We start from the raw sequence: 10,434 nt of genomic DNA, 5'->3' as shown, positions 1-10,434 counted from the left end.
CTGAAAGGGGTGTGTTAAAAAAATGGTGCCAAGATCAGTTAGTGAGGTCACTGATTATGTGAAAAAATGTGTTAAGCAGGTGACCCTTAAAGGATCAAGGCAACTGACGTTGCATATGCTGGATGTGCATTTGTCTTTGAAAAACTGAGTAAAAGGGTCACTGAAGACACTGTTCAGAAGAAGAGCACTGTTTGATCAAACCATTTTTCCCCTAATAAAAGAGGGGAAAACCTATAAAGAAGTGCAGAAAATGACATGCTGTTCATCTAAAATGATAACACTTTAAAATGGCAGCCAAAACCAGAAAGGCAAGGAAGAAAAAGAAAAACTAATAATCAGAGATTCATGTGAAGCCAAGCTACCAGCAAGAAACCCATTGTGGAAAAAATTGCTGCGCTGAAGAGGTTACAACTTGAAAAACATATTTGACTGGGCAAAAAGGAAATGGAGTAATATTTTGTGGACTGATAAGAGTAAGATTGTTCTTTTTGGGTCTAAAAAGTATTTTTTTTTCTTTTTGAAAAAAGTAATTGTATATTATTTTATAGGAAGTCAAATACAATGTTCAAAAAAATTGCAGTGTTGACATCTTTACAAACTCAAAAAGATACTGTATAAACTTAGAAATGCTGTAAGATTCAACTTTCCTGAGAATCATAAAATATTTAGTTGCATAACCATGGTTTCTGATAACTACTTCACATCTGTGATCCATGGAGTTGACCAACTTCTGGCACCGGTCAACAGATATTGCAGCCCAGTACAGTCGTACTACATTAATTTACTAAATTTTTTTTATTTTTGCCCTCCTAGTCACTCAGAGTGCACAAAAAATCCCTTAAGAAGAAACCACCATACCTCTTGTGATTTCTGTCTTGGTTCTTTTTAACAAACTAGTCGTCATAACAAAACTGCATTTGGGATTTGGCCTCAAACAATCATGTCTAACTATATTTATACCTTGCATATCCAAAACTCTCTCACTGAGGCTTATAGAGTGCTTAAGTCAGAATTATGCAGTCTGGATGGAGAACTGTTTGGTATTACAGTTCTTCAAACAGAACCATGACAGAGTCAACTTTCTTTATGAATACAAAGCATTTAAACACAAATAAATCAGTCAAACTCTGGTAGGGACCGATCAGCTTGAAATTTAATCAACATTTTGTCCAGTCATACAGCTAGTAAATGTCTTATTTCTCCAGTTACTCTGTTGAGTCCAGTTCCAAGAAAGTTGTTTTATGAAAGGCTACCACAAGTTTTACTTTATAGTCTCGTATCTCAGTTAAGGAATTTCACTAACTGAGATATGGGCTCCAGAAAGAAGAAACATTTATGGACTCAGACTGCTTTAATGCAATATTCCAAAGTCTAGATAAGACTGACTGGTAACAAGGTTCTCTCAAACCAAGGCTTCTACACAGTTAAATATTTATCCTAAAATGACAACCTAACTTTTCCTTTCGTGTAGAAGTTTTATTTGTCAACATGATACCTAAAAACTCTGTGGCAATGATAGGACTGGTGAACAAGTCTGTGACTAATTCTTTACAACCCGAGTTGTTTTTTGCACAAGAAAAGCCAAATGTTGCACAACCCATTCTGGCACCACCTCAGCCCAGCCTTTGTCAATCAAAGGACTGCTGTTAGAGTCCTGAAAGGAAGTAGTCACCGTTACCATGGCAGAATGCTTGGGGTCGAGATCATGAGTTTGCTCTGATTTAATGGAAACAGAACCAAAACTAGGAAGTGTTGTTCTGGTGCCAGAATCTTTTAACTTTCCTTCAGCTGGTAGTAGAGTCTGAGGAAGAGTTTGGTCTGTAGAGCCAGAAGTAACATCCAACTTCCCATCATTACAAATCAGGTTCCTGAGCAAACGTAGATGAGTGTGTCCTGTCGGTAACCCTTTGACCAGTAGATCAGCATCTCCATCCAATCCATTACCGCTTACAGATTCTGTTGCTCGGACTGGTGTGTGGCGAGTTGTGGTCAGAGCCGATTTATCAACACATTTGACCCATTTTGACCACAAGTCTAAATCCACCTCAGGTATAACCTGAGGTGACAATCTAACAGAACTATTTCTGACATTAACAGAGCTAAACTCCTCAATACCAACAGCACTAGATATTGCGCCATGTCCCTCATTATAATTATGTTTTTCCTTGTGGGAGGCACTATAAGCATTCGTACAACTAACACTGTGACTATGTGGACAACGAGTAGTGATGGCATCTTCAGAAGAAGAAACATTACCAGAAGAACTTTGAGTGCTTGGATTATACTCTATGCCATAACTACCATTTTCTTGTGTACCTGAAGCATCTGAGCTTTTATTGACAATGGCTAACCTAGACACAGAATTTCTAAAATCTAACCCCTCCTCCCCAGCCTGAGCAGTTTCATTGTGTGATCTAGCTTCATCTGACATGTGTGTTGGAAGCATTTTCAGCTCACCGTCTTCATTTTTCAGGTTCCTGGCTTTTTTCTCAGTCTGCTCTTCTGCCTTTTCCTGTCCCAGGATCACCACCTGTCTCCATTCTATTCTGCCAGCAACAGACTTTTCATCTTTAAAACCACTTCTGTCCTGTGGAAAAGCCCGACTATCTTCCACATTGTCTTTATTGGTCACTTTTTGATCCAAATATTCTCTTTCCTCAGCTTCAAAAGATCTCTGTCTTGCAGTAGGCTTCTCCAACTTTTGATCAACAAGCCAGCCTGAACTTCTGACATGGTTCTTCACAGCTGTGGGAAAGAAGACAACCAAATAAACTCAAAGATATAAGGTCATGGGTCTCATTCAATAAATGGTAGAGGAATGATTCAATATCATAAATCATAATTTGCAAACTTACACATGTCTGTGTCAGTGCACACAGAATCACAGCAGGAACACACTGTGGGGGAAGTCAACATTTCTTCCCACCTACATATCAAACAGAAAATTCTGTTCATTAGTATGTTAAGTATATTTTACTCAGTGAAATATGGTGACAAAATACTTTTTCTGAATTTCATTGTGGAAACAATGAACAGACAACATGTCTGCTGCCACGTTGTTGCAGATGATTTAACAGGTCATGTCACAATAAAAATGTTCTGCTTGGAAACACTACAGTCGGAGGTTCACATGAATCTTTCAATACAACTTACAAAATTAAAACAGTAACATGACTCCAGTGGCCCAGCATACACAACAGAGGGTGGAGCAGGGCTCGAACCAGCAACCTGCCGATTGCAGGCCAAGCTACCACTGTAGCTACCATCGTCTTACCAATTTCCAAACATTATGAAAGCCTAGGCTTAAATTCAAATCGGTAGACGAGGGTTAGGGTTAGGGTTACTCATCATCAAAACTTTCTAACTGCAGCTTTTTCTGTGCGAGTCTCTCCAGGTTGAATTGATAGCGAAAGGCACAACTTCAACATATTATAAATAATTGGGTTCAATATTTTTTTTCTGTCTAGCTTCAGTGTTCAAGAGAAGGCTCAAATCCAAGAAAATCAAACCACCAATGAATAAGTATTGAACGTCTGATGTTCAGTTCAGTACTGTGGTCCCATGTCATACATTAGATCAATAGACATACTAAAGCAATTTTTAACTATTAGCAAAATTGTCACTGTCAGTATATATATATATATATATATATATATATATATATAAAATTAGATTAATTGTAATTTTCTTCAAAGTCACTAACCTGCCAGTTGCCTTGTTGAAGTTACAGGACTTTGCGATGCTTGAAGTGCTCAGACCGACTGACAGTGTACAGTGGAGGTGCTGCACCTGCAGACAATGTGGGTGGAAACCATGAACCTTCTCAGGAGGACAGAAAGCATGGGATTCTCCAAGATGGCTGCCGATGACGCTGCTAGATTCTATGCAAACATCTACATGTTCCAGACGAGAACTGAAGCCTATGGTACTCATTCAAAGCTTTACAAGTGTAAAAGCATGCTCTTTAGAAATCCAAGTTTTAAAGTTTCCACCCATTGATTTCAGAAGGTGTTTCATCAGGAAAAAGGCTATTTTTAATTCCACACCTCTGTGTGTACTTAGTGACATTTTCTCCTGCTCCTTTCATTTCCTCAGAGAATTGACCTGGAGAAGTCAATACATTAAACAAACTGTGAACCTTACTTGTGAGACTCCTCTAAACAGAAAGGCATCCACTGAGAACTTCACCACACTGCCACCTCCTGACAGGAACTGAGAACTGCTGCCCTCCCTCCTGCTGTCTGTCATGCAACTGCAACGATAAACTAAAATCAGGAAATAGCCAAGCAAATGCCACAGTATGTGTATGTTGGCTGGTGCATACCCGTAATTGGTGATGATATCCACTTTAGGCAAGCTGCTTGGATCTTCAGAACTTGTGGCTTGACAGGAATCCACATAAAGCCTCTCTCCAGCCAACAGAGTTCCCGCTTGAGCCAAAAAATAAACTTGCTCTCCTAAATAGAACGTATGACCTGGAGAAAGGGGCTCCCACTGGGCTAATACAAACAGAAGACAATTTTCAATTTACACATATCTCAGATCATTTGGCAGACATATTTCAGCTTAAGTAAACATATTAAATTAGGATTTTTGCACAGACATGTGAATCTGAAAGCTTAGACATCTATTCACCAAAAGAAAGCACACAGAAGAAGTTATTCAATTTAGATGTAATTGTACACATGCCAACCAGCAAAAGGGAACAAAATGATATTTACAAAGAGCTGGCATCTCCAGAACAGAGCTAGACTGGACCAGAGGCCCAATACTGGAACCAATAGGAAGAGTTTTAGCCCGTTCCCATGATCCCACAGGGAGTAAAGGGTAAAGAATTCTCTTCCCAAGCAAATATTTTCTCCTATAAGTGCTTCACTTTTTGGCCAGTGAGATACACCTTTTGAAGACAGACTTTAAATGTACATTTTAGTAGTTAACAAAATCTGCAACTTACTTTAAATTCCTTTCAAAATAATCTCAGAAATAAAAAAAATCTGAAAGCAAAATTCTGAAGATAAAAGATACCCACCATTACAGACAGTAAGGCTGAAAGTTAGTTTACTCTTGATACTCCTCAGAAAAGTTGTGTGTTGGACTTGTGGTCTATAACCAACTTTGTAAGAGTAATGAAACCTGAAGCACAAGAAGGTTCATATCATGTCAGAATGACAAATGGGAAATAAATAAGAAGTTTGTTTAAAATCAGCTCATTATGCAACAGCATCTTTAACACATCATAACATGATTTGAGCCATGTCCTTGCTTATAACTGGATATTTATGATTGCTACAGTGTTTTGGTTCTTTGTACAAATAAAACTGAGCTGAATTAAGATACTTGTTCTTCATTGAACTGATCATTAATCATGAACTACTTTGTGGTTTGGAAAAGTGTTTTTCCACTTCTGTTTCCTTAATGTAGCTTTCTAAGAGTTCAACAAAAATTGTAGTTATCAATAATTACCTGTTATAATAGCAGTGGATAGGAAGATTAATTGGAAAAACTCTAATGACATAGCCTTGTGAGGGAGGAGTGTAGTTCAACAGGTAAGAATACACCAGCTGACCACCAGAAACCTGGAAAGAAATAAAAAAAGACCTTAAGATTTTTACACAACACATTTTGTATCCAGTCAACAAAACAAGCAGGAGAAAATGCCACAGAAGAATAGAGGTTTGTGACATGTGGGGTCTTTGGTTTTGAAGAATTTTTAAGTTTTGTAATATTCCAATATTACTTTGAGTTGAAAACTGGAACAACTAATATGCTAAACTAAATAAAAATTAATCGTTTTAGAAATGGATTATAATTCATATCAATGCAACCATAGAACTGCAAACTAACATGTAGCTCATTTAAGTGTATTTTAGTGTCTTGGGTATTACTGAAGTAATCAATACGTAATCTTTAAGAAATCAATTCAAAGCATGAAACTGACACATTCATTATGCAGACATGTTAATTTTGTGCTTTAAATTGAAAACTATTTATTAGGCCAACTGAAAAGGACTTCATGTAAGTTGGTCTATGCAATTATGGAAAGAAATGTCATCAATGTTTTAGCAGAAAATCAAAGATAGCTACAACAGTGAGCAGAAGATGGAAAAAGTTAATGCTTAGGAAGCCGTCTGTTCAGAGCCATCCAAACATGTTCATAAAATGTTTAGTGGAAGAAAGAGTGTGATTGGAGAGCAAAGGTTGTGTTTTCTTTGTGAAACACAACCTATTCAAGAGTTTGATGAAGTTTTACAAGATGCCTACTGCAGCTGCAGTCGGTGTTTCAATGACTTTCCAGTACATGAACTAAAATTGTTGCAGTCGTTTTTTAAAGCCACTCTTAATCCAGAGACAGCATCAATAGTGTAAGAAACAGCTAACGAGCTCTTCAGCTTTTTCTAGAAAAACAAGACTATTATAGAATGCTCCAGTAAGATGGAAATCAATGCCCCAGACTCTGCAGCAGAGTGGAGAGGTTACTTTAGGTCCACTATATTTGGAGAACAATGTGACCCGCAGGCTGTCATTTCACCAACTCCAAATTCAGCGCTGTGCAGTTTATGCTTCACTCTGCTGACAAATGTTATTTTCAAGCAGGACCTGGAACCTGCCAAATGAACCAGTAGCTGATTTAATGAGCAAACATGCCAAACCCAAAGCCCATGGAGAGAATTTTCTCTACAATCAGATGTTTCAGTCAGCATTTCAGTCACCTTCTTAAGAATGTTTTGGCTGACTACTTTTTGCTTCAACTTAACAATGAAGTAATGCCATTTACTTCGCTATATGAAGTACTTTGTGTGCTGAGCCCTCTGCTCTTCACTCTGTACACACATGACTCAGTGCACCAAAGTAGCACTCTTGTTAAATTTGCAGATGACACAGCTGGTCTCATCTCAGCAGGGATGAATCTGTCTGCAGGATCGAGGTAGAGCGACTCACGATCTGTGTCGAGCCAAAATCTGTTGCTTTTTTTTTCCTTTTTCTTAATCTCACCTTTCACTTAAAATGGTCTGTTTGGAAGTTACTTTAAAGAGCGTTGCCTGTACCAGAATTAATATAATCCCTTTATGAAGGCTAATTTTGGTAGAATGCTGCACCAATGTAGGTGTAGTGATGGGCTCAAGTCTGCTCAAGGCGAACTTAATATTTAAGTTGCTGCAGGACCAGGTAACTGAATACAGAATCCTGGTGCCAGGGGGGAGAACCAACAAATATTTAAGTAGTATGAGCTTTCTGTTTCCATGACTTTTGAGCATGTCCTTACAGTTAAATATTTTTATTAGAATTTTCTTACAAAAAAAAAACATGAAAAAAAAGAAGAAAAAAATTAAGTGCAATTCCTCCACCAACCCCAAAAAACAACCCCAGGACTCACTATCTGCACACAAAAAAAAGAAGAAAAATTAAGCTTACATGTCACAGTGTTTGACTAGATGTAGGAAGGAAACCAAATATCTTTTAAGTCGTCAAGCTTTCCTTTTGTTATACAAGTCAGTTTTCCATTGCCATGTTGTTCAATAGTTTGATCTATTCATTTGTCTTTGGTCTTTCTGTATTCCTCCACTTCAGAGCAATCAAATGTTTAGCCTGCAAGAAGCAAAAACTCACAAGCTTCTTTCTCTTTGTAGGTCCTTTAAATCCATCTGGAAAAATGTGCAGAGGAAAGTTTACTGTCCTCTGGAACATCCTGTTCAATCATGAACATGATAACCTTCTATAAAGTTTGAAGCTCCATGCATTGCCACATGTAATGGAAAAGAGTATACTCTCATCTATATTACATTTAACATACACATCAGGAATATTTGAATTGAAATGGTAAAGTTTTACAGGAGTGATATACATTCTAAATAACCATTTGTATTGTAGTAATCTAAACCTTATGTTAATATTTTGCGTTTGAGCCGATAGACATGAGTTATTCCATTCATTCTCAGGGATTTCTGTTTTTCATGCTTGTAAATATGAGAATATTTTCTTCCAAAGCTAAAAGAAAAATATAAAATTGGGAAAGTAGGCCTCTACTCTGTTGGTAAATGACTTTATTCTCTATAGTAGAGAGTGGAGGTTCAGCAGTAACAAAGCTTCTACTCTTTAAGTACTTCAGGTGCTTTTGGGTCAGACTGTATTTGTTTACCAGTTGTTCAAAGGACATCAAGACTCCTTCACTATAAAGGTCCCCTATTTTACTTAAGTCATATTCTAAACCCTGTGGTTTGAATCTGTTATTTCCCCAAATAGGTGACAGATCTCATCTAAACCCGTATCGGAAAGGTGCCAAACTGATATTGTGTTTTAGAGAAAAAGAGTTTTGGTATTTTTTAACTTGGTTAAAATTATCTTATGTTTTAAGTCTTTGGTGTTAAATAAAGACATTAACAAAATTACATTAGACTCATTTCATCATTGTGTGTGGAACCTGTTGACAAACTTGAATTTAGTTAATATAGGGGGAAAAATTGTTGAATTAAAAAACATCAGTTGATGGAAAGCAAATTTTAGTTGTTAAAGTTACATAATTTGCTTATATTTAGTGAACAAATGCAAAATAAGTTCACTGAATGAGCGTTTGCTTAGTTAGACTAACAGTCTAGTTAGTTCAACTAATTTGTCTTGTCAAGTGATTTGATATAGTTGGGTTAATTCGATCTTAGATAAACATATGGTTATAATGTCAGATTACTATATCTTTGTTTGCTTTCATCTGAAATACAATTATGTATCACCTGTTGGAAAAATAAACTTATGTTAGGTCAAAGATTCATTTCTTTGAGTGTAGATAAGGACATGTTTGGTTTAATCACTTTCTCTAGTATTTTTGCTCTTTCACAAACATATCAGTTCACAGTAAGATGAGTGTTCGAACCTGAACTTTTCCGCCACACTCCAGCAGTCCGTACTGGAAGTACAAGTACCGGGATGTCACTTCGCTCGGTGTGCACGAGCCTATCCGGAACAGGGATGGCACGTTCCAGGCACGCAGCAGGAAGCGGTCCACGCGGACTGACACTTTCTCTGTGCCGCACCAAGCCTCCACAGCGCGTGCCACCTTATCCGGGATGCTCTTATGTTGGCGCAGCGGGGGGACGAGCAGCCCGGCCAGCCCGGCGGGCAGAGGCCCTCCGTACGGAACTGGTCGGAACAGCTCCGGTGGAACCAGCGGCATCGATGCGTGCAGGAAAACTGGCAGGCGGTAGGATGAAGGGATGGGGACGCTGTTCATAGCAGGCATCATCTCCTCTGACGACGTCGGATGGAGAACCGGGCCTCCAAGTGTGACATGAAACAGCCTCCAGAGAAGCCAGAGAAAAGCCGACATGACCAGACAACAGGAAGAGCAAAACCCGAGAAAAGTGGAACCCGGCAGGAAAACCCGTGGATCTGATGTCACAGCTCACCTGCCAGCTTCATTATCACACCTGCTGCAGGCTGATTGGCTCTGCTCTACACATAGCTGCCCCCCCTAACTGTTGTGAAGATTTGATTTTCTTCTTCTCGCATTCTTTTGGATTGGATTTTCAATCCGTTTGTTCCCTTTAAATGAATATTTGTAGCAGAAATAACCTAAATAATCATTTAGAAGGCGGAGGAATGCAAAACTTCCTGAAAGCAGAAGTGGATGAAAAATAAAATCAGGCATTGTCTCATAATAGTCACAGAACAGAGATGTTGATTATTAACCACTAACAGGGTTGTCATGGTGACATCCTGTCTGACAATAATGTAAAGTATTAAAAGTAAGTCATTAAAAAAACGCATCTTGAAGTTTGGGAAAAAGCCCTAAACACAAATACCTTCGGTGGCGAGTGGAGCTAAAAAGAACACAAATAACTTAACATATGAGAAACAAACAGCTCCTCAAACTGATATGTAGCCAAATTCACAGATTTTCCCATTTGATATGAGAATAGCAGCTACATTTCATCCATAAACTACGCTGTCTTCTGAAATAAACTCCACAGAAGTGACAAGCAAATGTGGTCATCTGTTGATTCAACTTTCTACAGAAGTGAAAAATGCAACCTATGTTCTTTCTTTCCAGTCCGTGTTAAATCCCCTCTGAGGTGTGTTCCTCTCCTCAGGCTGTGGATGCACATCAGGTCCTGACTGGGGGACAGCCGACACGTAGGGTAGATTTCTACTGCTGCTGGCAGTTAGAAGAAAAACCTTTCCAGTGATTTTACATTTTGACAAATCACTCTCAGACTTTTTCTTTTCTTACACAGCCTTTAATTTGTACTTTTTGTTAATTTTATTTAAGAGAAATGTGTAATTTTCAAATTACCATCTATGGCCCAGTCCCAATATTCACACTGCACCCTACGCCCCTCTATGAAGTGTGTACTCAAGGTGAACAAGAGTTCAATTATGTAGAAGACTTTGCTTTCCAAAGTCATTGCTGGAGATATTTAGCTGCTCAAATGTGTTTTCTTA

General features: G+C 38.3%; 1 protein-coding gene across 1 annotated transcript; it reads right to left on the bottom strand.

Moving 5' to 3' along the window:
* Positions 1-1,129: 1,129 nt before the first annotated feature.
* On the bottom strand, positions 1,130-9,487 carry LOC106940555 (uncharacterized). Its single transcript, XM_015023332.1, has 8 exons — positions 8,867-9,487; positions 5,464-5,576; positions 5,030-5,133; positions 4,325-4,499; positions 4,144-4,252; positions 3,704-3,789; positions 2,856-2,926; positions 1,130-2,745 (listed from the first exon to the last, which is right to left on the bottom strand). The coding sequence occupies exons 1-8, from the start codon at positions 9,317-9,319 to the stop codon at positions 1,541-1,543; spliced, it is 2,316 nt and encodes a 771-aa protein (XP_014878818.1). The 5' UTR covers positions 9,320-9,487; the 3' UTR covers positions 1,130-1,540.
* Between the last annotated feature and the right edge of the window lie 947 nt (positions 9,488-10,434).

The sequence above is a fragment of the Poecilia latipinna genome, unplaced genomic scaffold (assembly GCF_001443285.1).
Source record: "Poecilia latipinna isolate Pla-1442-1.1 unplaced genomic scaffold, P_latipinna-1.0 Scaffold3278, whole genome shotgun sequence".
NCBI classification, from domain to species: domain Eukaryota; kingdom Metazoa; phylum Chordata; class Actinopteri; order Cyprinodontiformes; family Poeciliidae; genus Poecilia; species Poecilia latipinna.
The sequence above is the reverse complement of the archived record's forward strand: the minus strand, read 5'-3'. Positions and strand labels throughout refer to the sequence as shown.

Excerpts from the sequence above, each read along its gene's own strand:
- LOC106940555 (XM_015023332.1), bottom strand. The coding sequence starts at position 9,319 with ATGTCGGCTTTTCTCTGGCTTCTCTGGAGGCTGTTTCATGTCACACTT. Across the intron at positions 5,577-8,866 it reads AGTGTGGCGGAAAAGTTCAG|GTTTCTGGTGGTCAGCTGGT; the intron begins GTTCGAACACTC and ends ATTTCTTTCCAG. Across the intron at positions 4,253-4,324 it reads GATATCATCACCAATTACGG|TTGCATGACAGACAGCAGGA; the intron begins GTATGCACCAGC and ends TTATCGTTGCAG.